This window comes from Siniperca chuatsi, linkage group LG18 (genome assembly GCF_020085105.1).
Source record: "Siniperca chuatsi isolate FFG_IHB_CAS linkage group LG18, ASM2008510v1, whole genome shotgun sequence".
NCBI classification, from domain to species: Eukaryota; Metazoa; Chordata; class Actinopteri; order Centrarchiformes; family Sinipercidae; genus Siniperca; species Siniperca chuatsi.
Genome location: NC_058059.1, coordinates 11733600 through 11752048, shown reverse-complemented (window position 1 = coordinate 11752048; position 18449 = coordinate 11733600). Strand labels below are relative to the sequence as shown.

The following is an 18449-nucleotide window of genomic DNA, read 5'->3' as shown; positions in this document are numbered from 1 at the left end:
TGTAGCATTCAGAACAAGTTTGATTTAGAAGTGCAAATTTTATAATGTGGCAGTTCATTTTACTATAAAAAGTACTCTAGCAGTTAATTTAGCTCTTACAGTATTTGGATCATGCAGATCTGATGATGAAATGACTGTGATGTGTTAGTAAAACAGGATTAGGGTTAGGATTAGGCTAATTCCCTCCCTTGTTTCCCCCCTAATTTTGCATCTATTGCAGTAATGCCACAACTTTACCTAAAAGTTGCACATGAAACCCCATGTGTGACCTCAAAGCATGTTTGCATTTTAGACTCATGTTGGTTTACATATGTGAACGTTTTACCTCAATGTATTCTGACATCACGTTTACCTCAGATGTGAATGTTTCAGTTCGTAGGTGCACTTTTTTTTTTCTTTTTTGCACCCGCCATTACATCTCATAATATTTGTTTCACAATGTGAAAACTAAGAGACTATTTGCAGGCGTCATTTGTCATTTTGACATGGATTTCACATGCTCACAAATGAATATGAATATGTAAATTCACAATTATGAGTTCACGACTTTTTATAAGGGAACTTTGAAATATTCCTCGGGTTTCCTGCTACACGGTGGCAAAGCTGAGAGCTTTGTGCCAAATATGCGCAGACACTAAACACACAGGTTGAACAGAGCTCAGCAGTCGCTGGACATGTAGGGATTTTCACATGTTTATGTGGTTAGTGAGGTGCCCCCTCCCTTCTTCTTTTAGTCTTTGGTGGTCAGTTAGCCCCTAGGTTGTTACACTGACCTTCTGCAGATGTAAACGCAGAACAGATAATTAACTACTTGGCAATTAGCTGCTAAACAGGAAGCTATCACTGACCTGTCAGACCTGTGTTCAACCCGACCACTGACTGAATGTGTCATTGTCATGTGGACACCACGTTTCCTTTCTCCACGAAGAAGTTTATTTGTGTTTGTGCTCGTTCCCACAGGAAGAGCTAAGCAGAGCACAAAGGCTGTCATTTTTTGAGTCAGCTGAGATTAAACATTTGGGGAAAAAAAGATGAAGCAATGAAAAGCAAGTTCCACCAGCCAAACAAAACACGTCATACATTAAACATTTTTCATTATAAGAAAATGTGAGAATTGACGTTTTCATCCCTGTGAAACTGGACATTTCAGATTAGATTTGTTTTCCTGAAACATTTGTCTGTAGTTGGCAGACAAGCTAGAAAAACCTTTGTGTCTGCGCTGTTATCAAGTAGCACTTTCCATGATATATGAAGTATTAGAGGGTGCAGACACTGGCAAGCTGCCCAAGGTGATTTGTTATGAGCAATATTGCAACCTTGCAGCCTTGTAGTTCGATGAGTCATCAACAGCTGTGTGTTTTTACACATTGTCCGAGAATAGCTTCAATCTAGCTGTTCCCAATCGTAATTCTCTCGGCTAAATTGTTTGCTGTTCCTGATTTAAATGTTGGCAACATGGGGCCTTACTTTAAATATGGTCCAAACTGCCTTAAGTCAAATTAAGTTTCTTCAGATGCTGTTTCTCAAAGACATATTAGTCACAGACCAAACACAGATTTTGCTTGCGTTAGTGGGATCTTTGATTATATGTAGACTCAGTAACATCTGTCTTTTTTTTTAAGAAAATAAGTTTTCTTCTGGCAAAAAAAAAGTCCATTATGTTTAGAATAATGATTTTCTATGTGGCATTTTGTAACAAACCTAGTTGCCCAAAGCTCTTTATAAATGTATTTAACTGGACTGAACTCACTTCTAATTTGGCATTGAGTGTAGATGCTAAAGAAGCTTTTCCACAAGTCCCATCCTTTTTATGTCTTTCCCCATCCCCGCCGTTTAGGACTCACAGAAATGCTCTCTGTGTTTATTTTTTTTTAAAAGACAGAACTCAACAGGGGAATGGTAGAAGAATGGAGGGAAAGGAAAACTGAGGGAGGTGAGGAGGAGGGTTGTGAAAATTGCCGTTGGCTGCCACCCAGGGCCCAGTCTTTGTGGTAATGAAGGGTTAGAAGCAGCGTTATTGCTCCCAGATGCCGTGCGGCTTCTCCGCAGCCCTTTGATGCATGGCCCAAGTCACCAGGACTTTTCTATCAGACTCCCATCAACATACACACACACACACACACACACACACACACACACACACACACACACTCAGACATGCAGCCTCTTAAAAAAACATGGATGCTGTTAATGACTATCTTCTTGGTTTTGCCCACCAAACTACTCAGATTTGTTTCAAAGTGTTAATTGGATACGATTTGTGTAAGGTCCCCACGTGTGTGTGTTTTTGGTGTTTATACATACTATAGCATTTCTGTGTGTGTGTGTGTGTGTGTGTGTGTGTGAGATGCCATATTTCATCCACATTGAAATAGTGTTTGAGTCTTTGACATGTTTTTTGGACGGTGTGCAGAGTGGTGAAGTGCCTTTATGAATCCAGAAGTGAACTTCCTCTGGCTTTTCATAATGAGCCTGCTATTACTCACTAGCAAAACAAAACCATGGAAAGTTCTTTGCTCACACACTGCTCCAAACACCACAGGTTAAATACCAAGTGCACTGCCTGGGCTGCTGCATGTGTGTGTGTGCATGAGTAAACAAATGTGGCATGTGTAGAGGTTCAGACAGAAAGGAGGCACATCACACATGTGGTTCAGGTGTAAATAAAAAACATTTATTAAACTATTTACAAAAAAATGGGTGTGAAAATCAGTAAAATCAGTAATGTAGGTGGGTGACTGGATGTGTGAAGAATAGTGTAATGTTGTATGCTGACAGGAAAAACTGAGCAAGCCGACTTTTTAAAGGTTTAAAACCCAGTATCCCAGGTTAAAGGGTAAGGTCACCCAAATTATAAAAGACATATTTTCTCACTCATGTTGGGGGTCTAACCAGGTTTTCTAAATATTAGCCTCTGTGACTTCTGCTTCCATTCAAATAAGATAGAGGTGATTGTAATTTCATTTTGTGCTGCTCACAGTATTGAGAAATGGTATTGAAAAAATGTAACATCAATATGTCTTTCCAGAATCAGTGTTCCTGGCCCCGTGGATAACCCACAGAGCTCACCGTCAATGGTTTTTAATGGAATACTTCTTTGGTATAAGTACTCTTGATGAACTGTTCACATTGAATTATCCTGATTAATGGACAATCCACAGAATAACGGAGTGAACCAACCCATTAACCTCCTCTCACAAAACAGATTCATTGAGTATAAATTTATTAAGTGTCCTGTTGGATTCACGTTTGAGGCACCTGGCTGACACAGTCCCTCATAAGTAAGTGGGCTTGGCTGGTGGTGGGTACACTGTAATTTTTTGCTACTGTGTTTGTGTGTGTTTAACTCATGGTACTGTGACATAAGCAGAGTCACATTGACATACACTCAGTTGCCAATTTATTAGGTACACCTAGCTCAACAGTTTTTGTTGAAATTGTTTTAGAGAGGTGGTGATTCAACTGTATGGTCATTTGGTAGGCTGTACTTAGGAATTATTGGACTGCATTAGTTTTAGCTAGGTGTACCTAATAAACTGGCAACTGAGTGTATATTTTACTGTAGTTTACACCAATACATGAAAGGCAGTTTTGCCACCAATCTCTACACTTAGGTGTCCATTGTGGAGGAAGAATTGTTTGTTAATTACTAATTTCCATGTTTAATGTGTGTGTGTGTGTGTGTGTGTGTGTGTGTGTGTGTGTAGAATTGGAACTACATAATTCTGACATTATGTGTCATTGTGTCATCACATGGCATGTGTTGGCCACACTGCCAATCAGAATACATAACTGTTTTACTTTATTACATAGCAAGAGTTATTTCGAGTTCTTGACTGTTAAGTGCATCTTTTTGCCAACATTACCAATGGATTATCAAGAGACACAAGACAACATGCGTTATTTCTGGAAAGACAACAGAGCCAAGACGACTCTGGAAATCTTTCATGAGGACAACTTCTGGTCTATCATGGAAGATGAAACCATGCATACTCATCTCAAAAAGGAAGCCTACAAGGTGGCTGATCTGATTGCTGGAGAATGGAACAATCAGAGGACATCAAAGTCCAAGCTCGACCACATGACTTGTGAAAACTTTGATGGGGACAGCTTCTGGTTTATCATGAAAAATGAGACCATGCATGCTCATCTCAAGCAGGAAGCCTACAAGGTGTCTTATCTGATTGCTGCAGATTGGGGCAGTCAGAAAAAGCCCAAGTCCAAGGTAGACCAGCAGAGTTGTGAAAACCTTGATAGGGACAGCTTCTTGTCTGTCATGGAAGATGAGGACATGCATGCTCATCTCAAGGAGGAAGCATACAAAGTGGCAGACATGATTGCCAGAGAGGCGGGTAATCAGAGGACCTCCAAATACAAGAGGACTCCTAAAAAAATTGCTGAGCAAAACTTCTGGACCTTGATGGAGGATGAGGCCATTCATGCCCTTCTGAAACAGGAAGCCTTTAAGGTAGCTGAGATGATTGCCAGAGAATGGGGGTCCAGCTCTCAGGAAAGTCTCAGCAGTGTGGAGGTTGAAAGTCTGGCTGAGGTATCCATCCCTCAGCTGTCTTTCACCTCCACTCCTCCTCCTCCTACCACAGCCAAACCATCTCCACCCTCCCAGGTGAAACAGTCTTCTCCAAAGACTTATGAAGACAAGCAGCGACTGTGGCCGTTGTCCAGTCCTGAAAAAAGTCCAGACCATATCTTCATACTGCTCAGCTCTGATGAGTGGCAAAGCAAAATTGAGGGTTTAACATTTATTCAAGATCTGGCAAGGAACCATCCAGAGGTATTGAAGGCCACACTTCGTAAGGTCTGTGTAGGTGTCATAGAGGAGGTTAAAAACCTGCGCTCTATGGTGTCCTGCGCTGCTATGGCCACTCTGGGTGAGATGTATGCTCACCTCCAGAGGGCCATGGATGACATGGTGGAGCAAACAGGCCATGCCCTGATACTGAAAGTGTCTGAGTCCAACACCTTCATCCAGCAGCAGGCAAATCTCGCATTGGACACCATGGTTCAAAACTGTAGCCCCGGTTGTACCATGAACGCCCTGCTGACTGCAGGGCTGAGTCACCGCAGCGCTGTAGTTAGAGCAAGTGCAGCTCAGCACCTCAGCCAGTTAGGCGACATCCTTGGAGCCACACGGACCCTTACAGGTGGCGAGAACTTCACCAAACGTTTCCTTATTGCTGTGAGCAAAATATGTGTGGATGCTGCAGCGGACGTGAGGCGCCACGGTCATGACATCGTCCAAAACATTTCCACCCACAGCGCTTTCCAAAAGCAGTGGAAAGAGGCTGTCCCAGAGAAGGACAGACGCTCGCTGGAGGGACTCATGGAGAAGCTGAAAACAGCAAAAGGGACCCGTGGCAAAGGACAGTAATTATATTACTGTTGATTAATAATAATTAGCAATAAATGTCTTTCATGAATTTGATATAACAAATGAGACTTGAGTTCTTTAATCAAAGCACAATATATCTTTAAGGTTTTAAGGTAGAGTATAATATTAATTGCAATCCAAAAAAAAATAAAAGAAGAGACTTTAAAGGTGATATTTGCTTTGAGAATTAATCAACAAATGTAAATGTTGTTGGCAGGTCTATTTTGAGTGTGTGACACCAGGTCATGGTTTAACTAAACCAGATTAGGTATGTTGTATCCCTTCTGTTATTTATATGATGTAACTAATTGACACATTTTTTTATTGTTATGTGGTTTAGTTGTTATAAGAAGAAAATCATTCAATCATTATTATGTAGTTATGTAAAAACAATTACATGCACAGTACATTTATGAATGCAAACTGACCCAGGCATATTCTGATGATGTGATGTTTATTTAAAAAAATATTCTGTTTTCATACTTCTATCTTATCTGTAAAGATTTGGGACTTTGTTTTCACCTCCCCCTGTTTTTTTTCTCCTCTGCACCCATATTTTTCAGGTTTACAATGAATGAATAATAATATTAACAGGTAGCAGCTACATAAAAATGGGTAGATAGACGTTCTTCAATTATGAGGGACTGAGTGAAAAACCTGATATTAGGCAATGTGACCCTTCAAGCTGAAATTGAAATATCTAATCACTTATCGGTGAAATAAAAAGGTATCTCCCAATAGCAGGTTGTTTGACATTTTTTTATTGTTTTGAGTTTTTGAGGTTATTCTTTTAATAGTCTCGGTGGCTGTCTGTTACATTACTGTTACTTATGGGCCCCAGAGGCCCCAGGTTCACTGTGTAGCAATTACAGTAGTTTTTTGGTAATTTGATTAATTGCAAAATTGTTTGGTAATCCGCACCACTAAAGCACAATATTAACTTTTTTAAACCTGTCTTGTAGAGTTGTCTTGTGTCAAAATCTATTGTTAATACATTTATTGCTGCATTTCAGTTGATATGGTTATGTGGTGCATGTACATGTGCACAAATAAATGTACGTTAAATCAAAATACCCCAAACTAATTGCCACACAGCAAACCCAGGGCAGGTAGTATTCCAGCACAGGATTACTGGTATGTTTCTCACAATTTGCAGTTTACATGTTCTTAAAAAACGTGTTCTGCATTTACAAATCTGCACTCCCAAAACTTCTCTTGACCATGTACACACAAAACTTTGTATTTGTATACTTAAGCTGTTTCCATGGTGATTATAGCAAACAAAAGGGAAGTGTGGTTTAGCCATCACCAATCCATACCTCATTGGCAGTCTGTGTGTGTGTGTGTGTGTGTGTGTGTGTATCTTTCTGTATGTCTGTTTTTTGGAAGCTGATTCACAGAGGCTGGGCCTCATGCAAGTAAAATGCTGCGGATAAAGGTCAAATAAAGTGTGTGTGTGTGTAGCCCATATGTATGTATCTCATATAGCTTGTGTGTGTCATGTGTGCATCTGTATGTGTGTATGTTTGTTTTCTCATGTGTCTCAGTGTGTGTGCTTAACGTCTGAAATCTGTACGTTTGTCTGCTATTGCTGGCTGGCTTTTATGGGAGCATATGGGAAAGCGCTCAATTCCTGACTTCCCCCAACACAACTACACACACACACACACACACATAAAAACACACACATGCAAGATGGGCTGATTGACAGAGAGAAAACTCCCTGATTATCTGTCAGAAGTGGGCAATCTGTGTGTGATATTGCAATAATACTCATACATGCATGCTTTCTTATTTGTTTTTTCCCCTTTTCTGACAATTATTGTTGTTTGTAGGTGCATCAAACCTAATTCTTCCATTCTCACACATCCTTCCTAACCTTTTTTCTGGTAATACCCAACAGATAGTGGGTCTTGGAGTATTAATATTATTATATCTAGCTCTTTTTACATATACTTTACCTTTCTGTCCCTGCTTTAGTTCAGTTTCTCTGTACTTTCCCCACATCATGCCCCCCCCCCAAACTCTTCTGACTGGATTTACTGGCCAGAGGAGAGGAAAATGTATGAATAAGTCCAAGGTTGCTCACTCCCAGGGAGAGGGAAAGCCAGAGAGCGAGGGAACAAGGGGAAAGAGGGAGAAAATAAGGAAGAGAGAGCAAGAAAAAGGAGGAAGGCAAAGATGGAGAAATACTGAACAAACTAGAGACGGAGGATGGGGACCTCTTTGCCCTCACCACCGCCATAAATGATGATGTCAGCATTCTGGGGTGACTGCTTGTTTAGTTTTTTTGTATAGCGGACGACTGGGTGTGCCGTCGCTGCCAAATGTGTGTGTGTGTGTGTGTGTGTGTGTGTGTGTGTGTGTGTTTTTACATGCATTTAGGGGATATGACCATTTGGCTGCACAGGTCATAAATCCTTTGATGAAGAAGTTTGGTCACACACAAGCCCCTGTCTCCCTCTCCCTCTCCTCTCTTACACACACACACACACACACACACACACACACACACACACACACACAGGGCAGGGCAGGCCCGTGGTTAGCTATCCAGATGGTTTTAAGGTTAGTTAGAGACTACGCTCAAAGGTGCTGTTTGCAACCAAAGCAGTGTGTTTGTGTGTGTGTGTGTGTGTGTGTGTGTGTGTGTGTGTGTGTGTGTGTGTACATGTTTAGTGTATGTTTATAGAAACTCACTCACCCTGTATTATTTTTGGCTTCCCTTTTTTTTTTTAAATACAAATTTTACAGCCGATAGTAAAACATTCACACACAAATGCAAATGCACCCTGGTTAAAGAAACTTAATTTTGTAACAATAGACTTTGAGGAGTTTAACCACAACATATGTGCGTGTGTGTGTGTGTGTGTGTGTGTGTGTGTGTGAGAATGCTAGCATGTGTCAGAATGAGCTGACTAACTTTGAGGTTCCCTGATTCATAAATAGTTGGATGTCTGGATATCATATGTTGTGTGCAGATTTACAAGTAGCCTACAAGAGATTTCTACACTGGAATGCGGTTTCTCTCTCTCACTCTCTTTATGTGTGTGTTTCTCATTTATTGCTCGCCCTTTTTTTTTAACTCTGCACAACTGTAATCAAAACCACAGACTCAAGGACTGTGCATGACTTTCCCATTCGTCTCTCTTGCCTTTTTCTTCCCTTTTTTTCCTACTGTTAAATTTAATATGTGAGCGTTTACTCCTGATTTCCCCTGAGTTCTTTCATCTGCTTTCTTTTTTGTCTCTTATAATCTAGTTTCTATAATTTTTTTCTCTACAATTGATTCTCACGTTAATGCTGCAAAATCTTAATACGTTTATAAATGAAATAAATTGATCAGCCCACAATGATTATAATGCAGTATTGGCTTTTGCGGTGGCTTTTAAAAAATGTTGGTCTAATACACAATGTCAGTGCAAATACTGTAAATCTCTATGACCATTTTTACTCTTTAGCCAAATTCCTCACCCACTGAACAAAGTCAGTGTCTTTCCCTCCCTCCCTCACATGTACAAGTGTGTTTCTCTCTTGCCTCCTGCAGGAAAAGGAGAAGAAGTACATGCTGCAGGTGGACAACCTGAAGCTGCGTGATGTGGAGAAAGGCTTCATGTCCAGCAAGCATATCTTTGCCCTCTTCAACACCGAACAGAGGTGTTATTATACATGGATACACATCAATATGCGTACACACAGCAGATACACATCATTGATCACATGACAACAGTGTTTTTCCCGCCAAGTTAAAGTTAAATCTCTGCCTGACTTCCATTCTTTGGTCAGACTGTATAGTTGGTCAGACTGTACAGTTATACAGAAACAAGCAAAATGTTATATACAAGCACAATTAACTTCATTATTATAAATGAAAATAAGCTATTACCATTAGCTCTGTGGCCCACTTAAACATTTCATGATTCATGTGATTTCTGTGTAAAATTTGAAGAGATCTCAAGTCAGAATGGAGTCTTAAAGCTTAAAAATAACAATACCACACTATGAAAATACTCTATTACATGTAAAAGTCCTAGTACAGAAATATTGGCAACAAAATGTACTTAAACTAATAAAAGTACTTATTATAGAACTTATTATGCAGAATGGCCCCTGTCAGTGTTATATTGTTGGTTAATTGTTTTTCGCATTAATATGTAAGCAGGACTTGAATGTTATAGTTTGCTGAGGTAAACAACAGCTTTAACAGCTTGATATACTTTTGCATAGTTTAATCTGTAACACCATTGTTTGTTTTGTATGTCAAATCTCAAACTATGGCTGTGAAATATATCTAGTGGATTAAAGTGTACAATATTTGCCTCTGAGATGTGGTGGAGTAGACGTATAAAGAAGCAAAAAAATTTAACCACTCAAGTTGATTACCATAAGTACCATAAAACTGTACTTTATTAAATGTACTTAGTTACTTTCCACCACTGGTATAATGATAAGTGGTAAGTGTCAGGTGAGTGGTGGTGGGTATAAAAGAATAATGTATAAAAATGTGAAGAACATCATTCAGCGTTTTGTTTTGATCTCATTGTGTGTCCACAGGAATGTGTATAAGGACTACCGTCAGCTGGAGCTGGCCTGTGAGAGTCAGGAAGATATTGATGCTTGGAAGGCCTCCTTCCTCAGAGCCGGAGTTTACCCTGAGAGGGTCACGGTACATTTTTTTCAAAGTATTTGTTTTTCGCATACATATATAAGATAAGGGTAGGAAATTTATATTTTAAGTTTATATTTCTCATTTAATGACTGGATTGATTGCAAGCCACAGAGAGTATGAAACCATATGCAAAACACAACACATTATTAACCTAAACAAAAAGTAAAGCTAATTATTTTATTTTATTTTATTTTTACATGAGTTGTCTAGACTGTTGTTGTGATGTTTATTTGGAGTCTTTGGAGTATTTAATGTTGTCAAGTCTCTCATGTGACACTGTATCTGTCCTCTTTCAATGTCTGTTTTCTTCATCGCTGTTTGACCTTATAGGACAAGGAAGGAAAGGTATGCATCCTGCATTTTCATCATTTTTGTGTCTTTTATATAATGTTTCACCCTAAAACAATTATTTAGGAAGACTTTCTTTGTTGGCCATCACATTTGACATTAGCTCTGCTGATTTATGCGTTCACCATCTGACATTACTGACTGACAGTAATTAGTCAATAGTTCTTCAAAGTTACCAGCAGAACCAGGAATTTCTTTTTTTCAGTTTCTCAGCATAAACAATGTTCATGTGATATTTTTATCCAACAGAATTACTACTACTACAAACAATATGTAATGTTATTAAAATATAAAAAATACCATACATAGCAAATAAAAGCCAAATAGAAATTAAAAAAGGAATAATTATAATTTTCTGTTGCTGTTCCTTGTTGCAAAGCAGTTACGCAGCAAATATTTTGGAGATAATTTGTGTGTACTATTCTCATTTTCCATTTAGTTTAAAAGTGTGGGATGATTTCTTTGTCCCACACTTGAGAAACCAGCAAGACAACCAGGCCACTTTGCTACATGGTGTCATTATGGTGTCTCACTGTTATCTTGTATATTGTATGTACAGTCTCTGTTTCTCTAGCTTTTTCTTGCTGAAGCTAAACAGAAGTTAAACTCTGTGTCCTCTGTCCACCCTCCCTCATTCGTCTCCACAGAGTGATGGCGGTGATGAAAATGGCTCTGACAACTTAATGCACAGCATGGACCCTCAGCTGGAGCGGCAGGTGGAGACCATTCGTAACCTGGTTGACTCCTACATGGCCATCGTCAACAAGACCGTCCGCGACTTGATGCCGAAGACCATCATGCACCTCATGATTAACAATGTGAGAGTCACCAGTGTGGGATGCAGCCGGTGTTATTGTTAAAGAGACCAGGATAATATTATGGCTGGCCATTTTTCAACAGATATATATATATACATCACAAAGTATCTCTCTCTTTTTGTCCAGACTAAGGAGTTCATCAACGCAGAGCTGCTGGCCCACCTGTACTCGTGTGGCGACCAGAACTCGCTGATGGAGGAGTCTCAGGAGCAGGCCCAGCACCGCGACGAGATGCTGCGGATGTACCACGCCCTGCGGGAGGCCCTCAGCATCATTGGTGACATCAGCACAACCACCATAAGCACCACCATGCCGCCTCCCGTGGATGACTCCTGGCTGCAGGTGCAGCGGAGCAGCTCCGGAGGAAGGTGTGGCACGATGAGAATAGACAGAGGAAGAGCACTGAAGGCTACTATTGCTATTTCAATTTTAATTCCTCAGGCATTTTCTAAACTATCAAAGACATTTTGCCCCAAATGCCTGTTTAATTTTGACTCTTGGTTGATGGGTGATGGCTGACAAACAGATTGAAGGACTTAGTGGATAGCATGGGGGCCTCCTAATTGGTGGAGGACTCACATTTATCAAATATCTGGATGATAAGATTAGTGGATCGATGAATCAAAGGATTCATGAATAGCTGTGGAGGAGATGAAGACTTATTTAGCTTTTTTTATGTGGTGCAAAGAAATTGGACAGAAAAGGGGTTTGTATGATGGGATAATTCAGGGAATAATCAAGTGGCCTTTGAGTTGAGGAAGGGAAGAACACTGAGACTGTAGAGAAACCATCAAACAACAACACTATGATTATTCTATCAAGCAACTTCATGCTTGCTGCTGCTTCTGATGTGTTTAAGATTTCTCTAGAGTATAAATTGTCTCTGGTCCTCTCCTCCCTTGTCCTTCAGGTCTCCAGCCACCAGTCCAACTCCAAACCGCAGGGCTCCACCGGGACCTCCAGCCCGCCCAGGCTCTCGTGGACCTCCACCTGGGCCTCCTCCTGCTGGGGGACCCCCCGTCCCGTCTCGCCCGGGCACTTCTCCGGACCCTTACAGTGGGCCACCACCCACTGTGCCCTCCCGACCTAACCGCGCACCCCCAAGTGTGCCCAGGTGAGTGAAAACATGAGAGGTCTTTCAAACAAACAACCCTTCTTCACACCGACGTATTTTACAGTATGTTTCAGTAGGTCTTACAAGGACATTAACATCCAAACCATAGCTTATAATATTATGACTAGCTATCCAACCTGAAGTGTGGATACTCTCTGTTACTAAGGGGGATGTGAAGACACCTGGATGAGGGGATAAAGGAGGTAAATGAAAGTGGAGAGTACTGGTTGTGATAGAGGATAGATGAATAGATGAATAGATTGATAGAGATCCCTAAGTAGATGGATAGACCGTGATATAACTCATGATCAATGGACTATTTTCCTCTTTTTCTCTTGATTTGGGTAAACATTTGACTACTTCCTTTGACCTAGACTTGTTGGTACCTCTCTGTCACCACTTTGAACTTTCACCACGCTGTCAAGCATCACCGATGATAGCTAACACTCCACTATTCATCGCTCACACCCACCTCACAACTGTCCTCATCTGACTAATTAAGATATTTGTGCTCTAATGCAAGTCAGTGACTGGAATGAGCGATAGAGGGGACTAAAAAAAGTGTGGGGCTTCTTTTCTGCTCTCCATTAACTGTATCTGCCTTGTGCTTGCCTGTGTTTGTGTGCTAGCTAACTTTTTTTATCCTGGACCTATTCATTGTCAGAGTAGCAGCTTGCCTCTTTTACCGTAGGAGACACTAACGTTGCTGAGCAAAGCTCTCACTGGCACGTGCAGCCTCAAAATCAGCTGGAGGAGTATCTCAAAATCCTCACAAAACCCTTACTCAAAATCCTCAATAGTGAACCATGATTTTTCCATCCCGTATTCTGGTCTGTGCTAAGTGAGAGCTGAGCACATGTGACATTGGTCATTTCCTGCACTGTAACTGTTTGCACTCCTTTTCTCTTCTCCTCCTCTTCATCCCTCTTTTCCTCACCACACCTCTGTCCCACACATGACTATGGTTCCTTTTACAGAATCACTATCACTGACCAATGAGGAACGTTTCTGGTACGTTGGGTACTGTCCGCCATCATCATCATCATCATTATCACCACCACTTCCCTCCTTTCTCTTCCTCTCAGAAGGCATCCTTTCACTGCATGCCATTTTCTTTATCTCACTTTTCTTTTCTCTTCCCAGAGCGCTGCATGGGCAAACACACACCCAGTTCAGAGGGTGTGTGTGTTTGCATCAGAGTTTGAGCCTTTTGGAGTTGATGCTGATTTATTTATTGAAGGGGTATCAGTATGTCAGAATGTGTCAACGTGTCTTGTGAAAGAGGAAAAAGGAATTTTCTCAGATTACAGCAGCAACGGGTTAGACAGGATTCAACTCAAATGTCCAAAACTTAAAGATTATTGTTGTTTTTTGTGTCGATGTTGTATGTAATGTATGTAGGCCATGACATCCCACCCTTTGTCTCTGAGTGTCTGATATTGTCCTTCAGAGTCATGGTATTTGTCAATATCACTGTTCAGTACGGAATTTATCGAGTGTGCAGGTCCCGAACCTTTTTCTAGGGAAATACCAAATAGTTTTACCTTTTCTAAAAACAATTTAAATGAAACAATTTGAAAAGGGGAACATCACTCTTCGGTTGCATTGCTTGCAACTTCTAGACATATGCAACCTGTAAAAAAGGGTTGCAAGTATTTATATTTTAAAGGGTAACAAGCTAAAAAGGAGAAACATCAGAAAAAAGATTTTTAAAGGAATATTTTGTTCATTTTGGGAAATACAATTATTTTCTTCCTTGCCGAGAGGTAGATGAGAAGATCGATATCAATCTATCTGTACAGTAAATATGTAGTAGCTACTGCCAATAGCAAGTTAGCTTAGCTGAGAATCAGGACTAAAATCAGGAGGAAACAGCAAGCCTGGCTCTGTCCAAAGATAACAAAATCCACCTCTAAAGTTCACCAATTAACACATTATATCTCGTTTGTTTAATTTGTGCAAATACCAAAGGGTAAAAACGTCACCTTGTGGTGCTAGACTATTTCTTGGCTCTGTACAGTAACTTTCTGGAGTCTTGTCGTCAAAGTTTGGCAACCAGCGGGGACTCTTCGCCTGGCCAAGACTTTTTCCAGTCTTTATGCTAAGCTAAGCTAACTGGCTGCCGGTGGTAGCTTCGTCTTTTCCGTACAGACATGAGAGTAGTATCAACCTTCTCATCTAACTATCGGCAAGAAAGCGAATACATGTATTTCCCAAATGCTTATTTGTTAATCATCTTGTGACCACCTTTGATTTATGTTGGAGGGTATTTTAAATGTATGCCCTCTGACTGTTAATATCCACGCCTAAAATCTTTAACAACAGCCTGTTTTCACACATTTATGCCTTTCAGGGCAGAGATTACAATAACAGAGCTTAATAAATAATCTGTAAAGGTGCATGCTACGGTACATAGACAGCACTCGGATATGGAGTAATACTGCCTGCATTTGGCCTCGACTGCAAACATACATTACCTGCATTGTGGCCATGTTAACTGAGCCTGATACCTTTGTGATGTTGTTTGTGTTTTCGGGTTTCCTTCCATGTGTTATCTCATGATATAGTGAGTTAAGTTACTGTATTTCTCCATACGTGCATGAATTTACACACGGGGGGGCCCTGAAATAACAGTATGTAAGTATAAACCTTAACTTGAAGTTTAAATGAAGACAAAGACTGCAAACACCTAGACAACACTAATCCAACGTGTTCCCATCCTCTCTTCTTTTTATCTGTTCCTGTGTGTTTGTGTGTCCATGGCAGTCGGAGACCCCCACCTTCTCCAACCCACTAGACCTCTGAGCTCCTCCCTCCCTCCTCCGGCTGTCCGACCGTCCATCTGTCCCACCTCTGAATGAGAGGCCATGGACAACAGTGCCACCTTCCTGTCGTTTTCTGCCACACCCGACCTGAGCCGGCTCCCTTCTCCTGCTCCTTTACAACAAGCCATGTCTCTCTCTCCCAGTCACCCCCCCCCCCCCACCCGACCCCACCACCACCACCCCACCCACACACACACAGCCCTCTGTTTCACAGAGATGCAGAATACTTGAAAGACACCTGCATGACTGACATACGAACATGCTGCACCCTCAGAATTTAAATAAACTATGTAGAGAATATGAAATAATTGATAAGAAACAAATTTGTGAGTGTATGTGCACGCACACCTTACACACACATATATATATGCAAGCAAATACATACAGAATATTTGCTTCTGCTATTAAACCTAAGGTGGGAGATATTTGCAAATTTAGCATGACTTTTTGCCTGAGTATTACATCATACTCCAGCCTTTCTAAGGGGTATATGGCTACTGACTGACTTATTTTTTCTCTTATTAACATTTGCTTCATCTTGTGTTTCTTTTCTGATTTCTTTTCTTTTTTTTATAAAGGAATGCTTCACCAAAAAAAGTAATTTTTTGTGTCACTAATTCACCTTGTATTGCCTGTCATGCTCGAAGAAAAAAGGTTTTAATTAAATGTCTTCAGAGCAGAGTAAAAAAAATAAAAAAAAAGGTAGCTACTTTTGGATAAAATGACTCTGAACAGTAAAACAATATCAGAACGTACATAACAAAATCTCCTGTTCACTTATTTCGGTGATAATACATGATTCACATTATATTGAGCAGCTTTTCTTTCTTTTTGTAAAAATGTCATGGAAATTCTGCTCTCTGTGAAGTCATGTGGGAAAATGTTTCTTTTCCTCACAGCATTTCAGGCTATGAGGTGATATATACAGAATGTGAGGTATTTCCCTGGGGTCTCCTCATTTTTATGATTTCTCTTTTCATCTTTCACTTGTAAGGCCTTCTTTTATTTTCTCTCTAGTTCTACTCTTTTCAGCCGGCCAAACAAGGGCGGGCCCTCTCGCCCTGAGAGCCCCCTGCCGCTATTCGACTCTTAGAAGGACCCCATCCTCCCTTTTACCTCCTCTTCTTTAAAAAAAAGTCATCCTGGTTTCCCCAACACCTCCCATCAGCTATAAAACAGATTGCACCATTGCTCCATCCATCACTCACTCACTCAGCTTACATGAGGGAGGAGGGCTTTAATGAAATAAGGGGGGAAAGGTTCACTTACAGACTCCTGGACATACATGGACTTCTGCTCTTCAACCTTTCTTTCCCTCCTCCTCCTCCTCTTTCTCCCCTTGCACTAGGACTGGAGGAGCGATCATCTGAGGGACCTTCTGGACTTTTATGCCTGTGGTAGACTCCAAATAGTTTGCATAACTGTAATCTCACACAACTGTATCACAACCACCTCTCAAAAACGCTTTGTCTGTGCTCCCACAGAACCTATGCAACAAAGAAAATGATCTCCCAATATTTTGTTTTGGCTTAAAGAGGCGCCTCCCATGGCACTTTTCATCTTCTCCTCTTTACAAAAAATTGATACTGCGTTCTTATCTTACTGAGGCGGGATAGAAATAGAAAGTGCAATATATAGAAAGTCCTTCTGCAGGCAGCTGCATGACACAAGTCACACAAGAATCAGAGTACATTTTTAAGAGAGGAAGTAGGAATCTGTGGCCTGGGTTGCACCATGAGACTGTTAGATAGCTCCTTATACATAGGGATTGAGGTCCCTAATGGGAAAGGTTTTAAATATTTGGAGTGTGTTTCTAAGTCAGTTTCGATCACATTATGCATCAAATCTTTTGACATATTGACAGGAAAACTTTCAGCATTTTATCCAGGTTAAAATCTGTCATTCATTTTCTGTTTTGTCCTGTTTTTTTTCTTTTCTTCCTTCTTTCAGTGGTCACGGGGGTGAATGAGAACATGAAAACAACCAGTCTATGCATAAAACTATCAAACGCTCCTCCTGTTTCACCCTCACATCGCTGTCTGAGAGTCTGTGAGTTGAACCCATCTTTTCACAACCTGTTTTGCCACTGAACTCTGCTGTCAGTGTGACGTGTTGTATTTTGACCCCAATCAAAAACAACCAACCCACCAGCCACAAAAACCCATCTCTGTACCTCAAGTGATGTCATTCTAGCTATTTAAAAACCACCTGAAACACTTCGGTGACCCCTTGTGCATCTTAGTACTCCACGACTGCAACGCAAACACAACAAAGCATATTCTACCCATTATTTAACAGTAAATAGTTTATGGACATATCTTAATGTTAACGTTATTATGTATATGTGTGGTCCATCTTATGGGACTTGTACTTCCACTGTCTAGAGATTTTAGTCTGCAATGATGAATTTGCTGTATATTTAAATTATTATGAATAAATGAGTATATGTATAATGAAATAATGCTTGAAAAACTTATAAAAAATGTGTAATGCAGTGACAGGTTGTTTGATACTTTAGCTTGTAGCAGAGAGGTTCTCATCTCTCTCTGTGTAGAAAAGCAGGGAGGGACAGTGTGAATGTGTGAACTCCTGCAGCAACAAGGTCCATCTTGTTCAAGCTGCTATGGATGGAACAATGACTTTACCCTGCAGTACTGCTGTGCTTTGTCAACACATTAAAAACCTCAGTGTACTGAATGAAGTTTCCTCGTTATCTTCTTTGTCTCTTCATTGTGATAAACAACATTAGCAGGACAGCTTCATGGGATCTGGTGAAGGAGGTGATTCGAATTTTAAAGGAGCTTTCAACAAAAACAACTGATCTAGTAATCAGTAGTGAATTACAATATTCACTATTCATATTCTATCAAGACTAATAGTCTACAACCATGCTAGCAGCTCTGTGAAGCTGTACTTTGGCACAGCACTCCGCTGAGCGAAATGCTAACATCAGCATACTCACAATGACAATGCTAATATGCTGATTTAGCAGGTGAAGTGTTTACCATGTCCACTGTCTTAGCTTAGCGTGTTAGCATGTTTTGCTAATTAGCACTAAACACAAAATACATGAGGCTGATGGGAATGTCATTAGTTTTGCAGGTATTTAGTCATAAACCAAAATTATTGGACAATTTGAAATTTTGACCTGATCATGGCGCTAGATGAAAAGTTAAGGGATCACCAAAGTTGTAAGAATTCATCCTGTGGGGGACATGAATTTGTGTACCAAATATCATGGCAGTCCATCCAAAGGTTGTCGAGACATTTCACTAAAAAACAAAAA

General features: G+C 40.4%; 1 protein-coding gene across 16 annotated transcripts in view; it reads left to right on the top strand.

Moving 5' to 3' along the window:
- The window catches only part of dnm1a (dynamin 1a), a 59247-nt gene extending 41387 nt beyond the window's left edge, over window positions 1–17860 (top strand). For 6 of the 16 annotated variants that reach the window (XM_044174252.1, XM_044174240.1, XM_044174248.1 and 3 more), the window contains 7 exons: window positions 8937–9046; window positions 9944–10055; window positions 10389–10403; window positions 11054–11224; window positions 11351–11592; window positions 12135–12338; window positions 15105–17860. In XM_044174252.1, the coding sequence (XP_044030187.1) occupies window positions 8937–9046; window positions 9944–10055; window positions 10389–10403; window positions 11054–11224; window positions 11351–11592; window positions 12135–12338; window positions 15105–15135 (885 nt within the window). In that variant the 3' untranslated portion in view covers window positions 15136–17860. Of the gene's footprint in view, window positions 1–8936; window positions 9047–9943; window positions 10056–10388; window positions 10404–11053; window positions 11225–11350; window positions 11593–12134; window positions 12343–12504; window positions 12542–13315; window positions 13350–15104 lie in introns of those variants that run through there. The other 10 variants (XM_044174250.1, XM_044174241.1, XM_044174249.1 and 7 more) reach the window with 6 other exon arrangements.
- The last annotated feature ends 589 nt before the right edge of the window (window positions 17861–18449 follow it).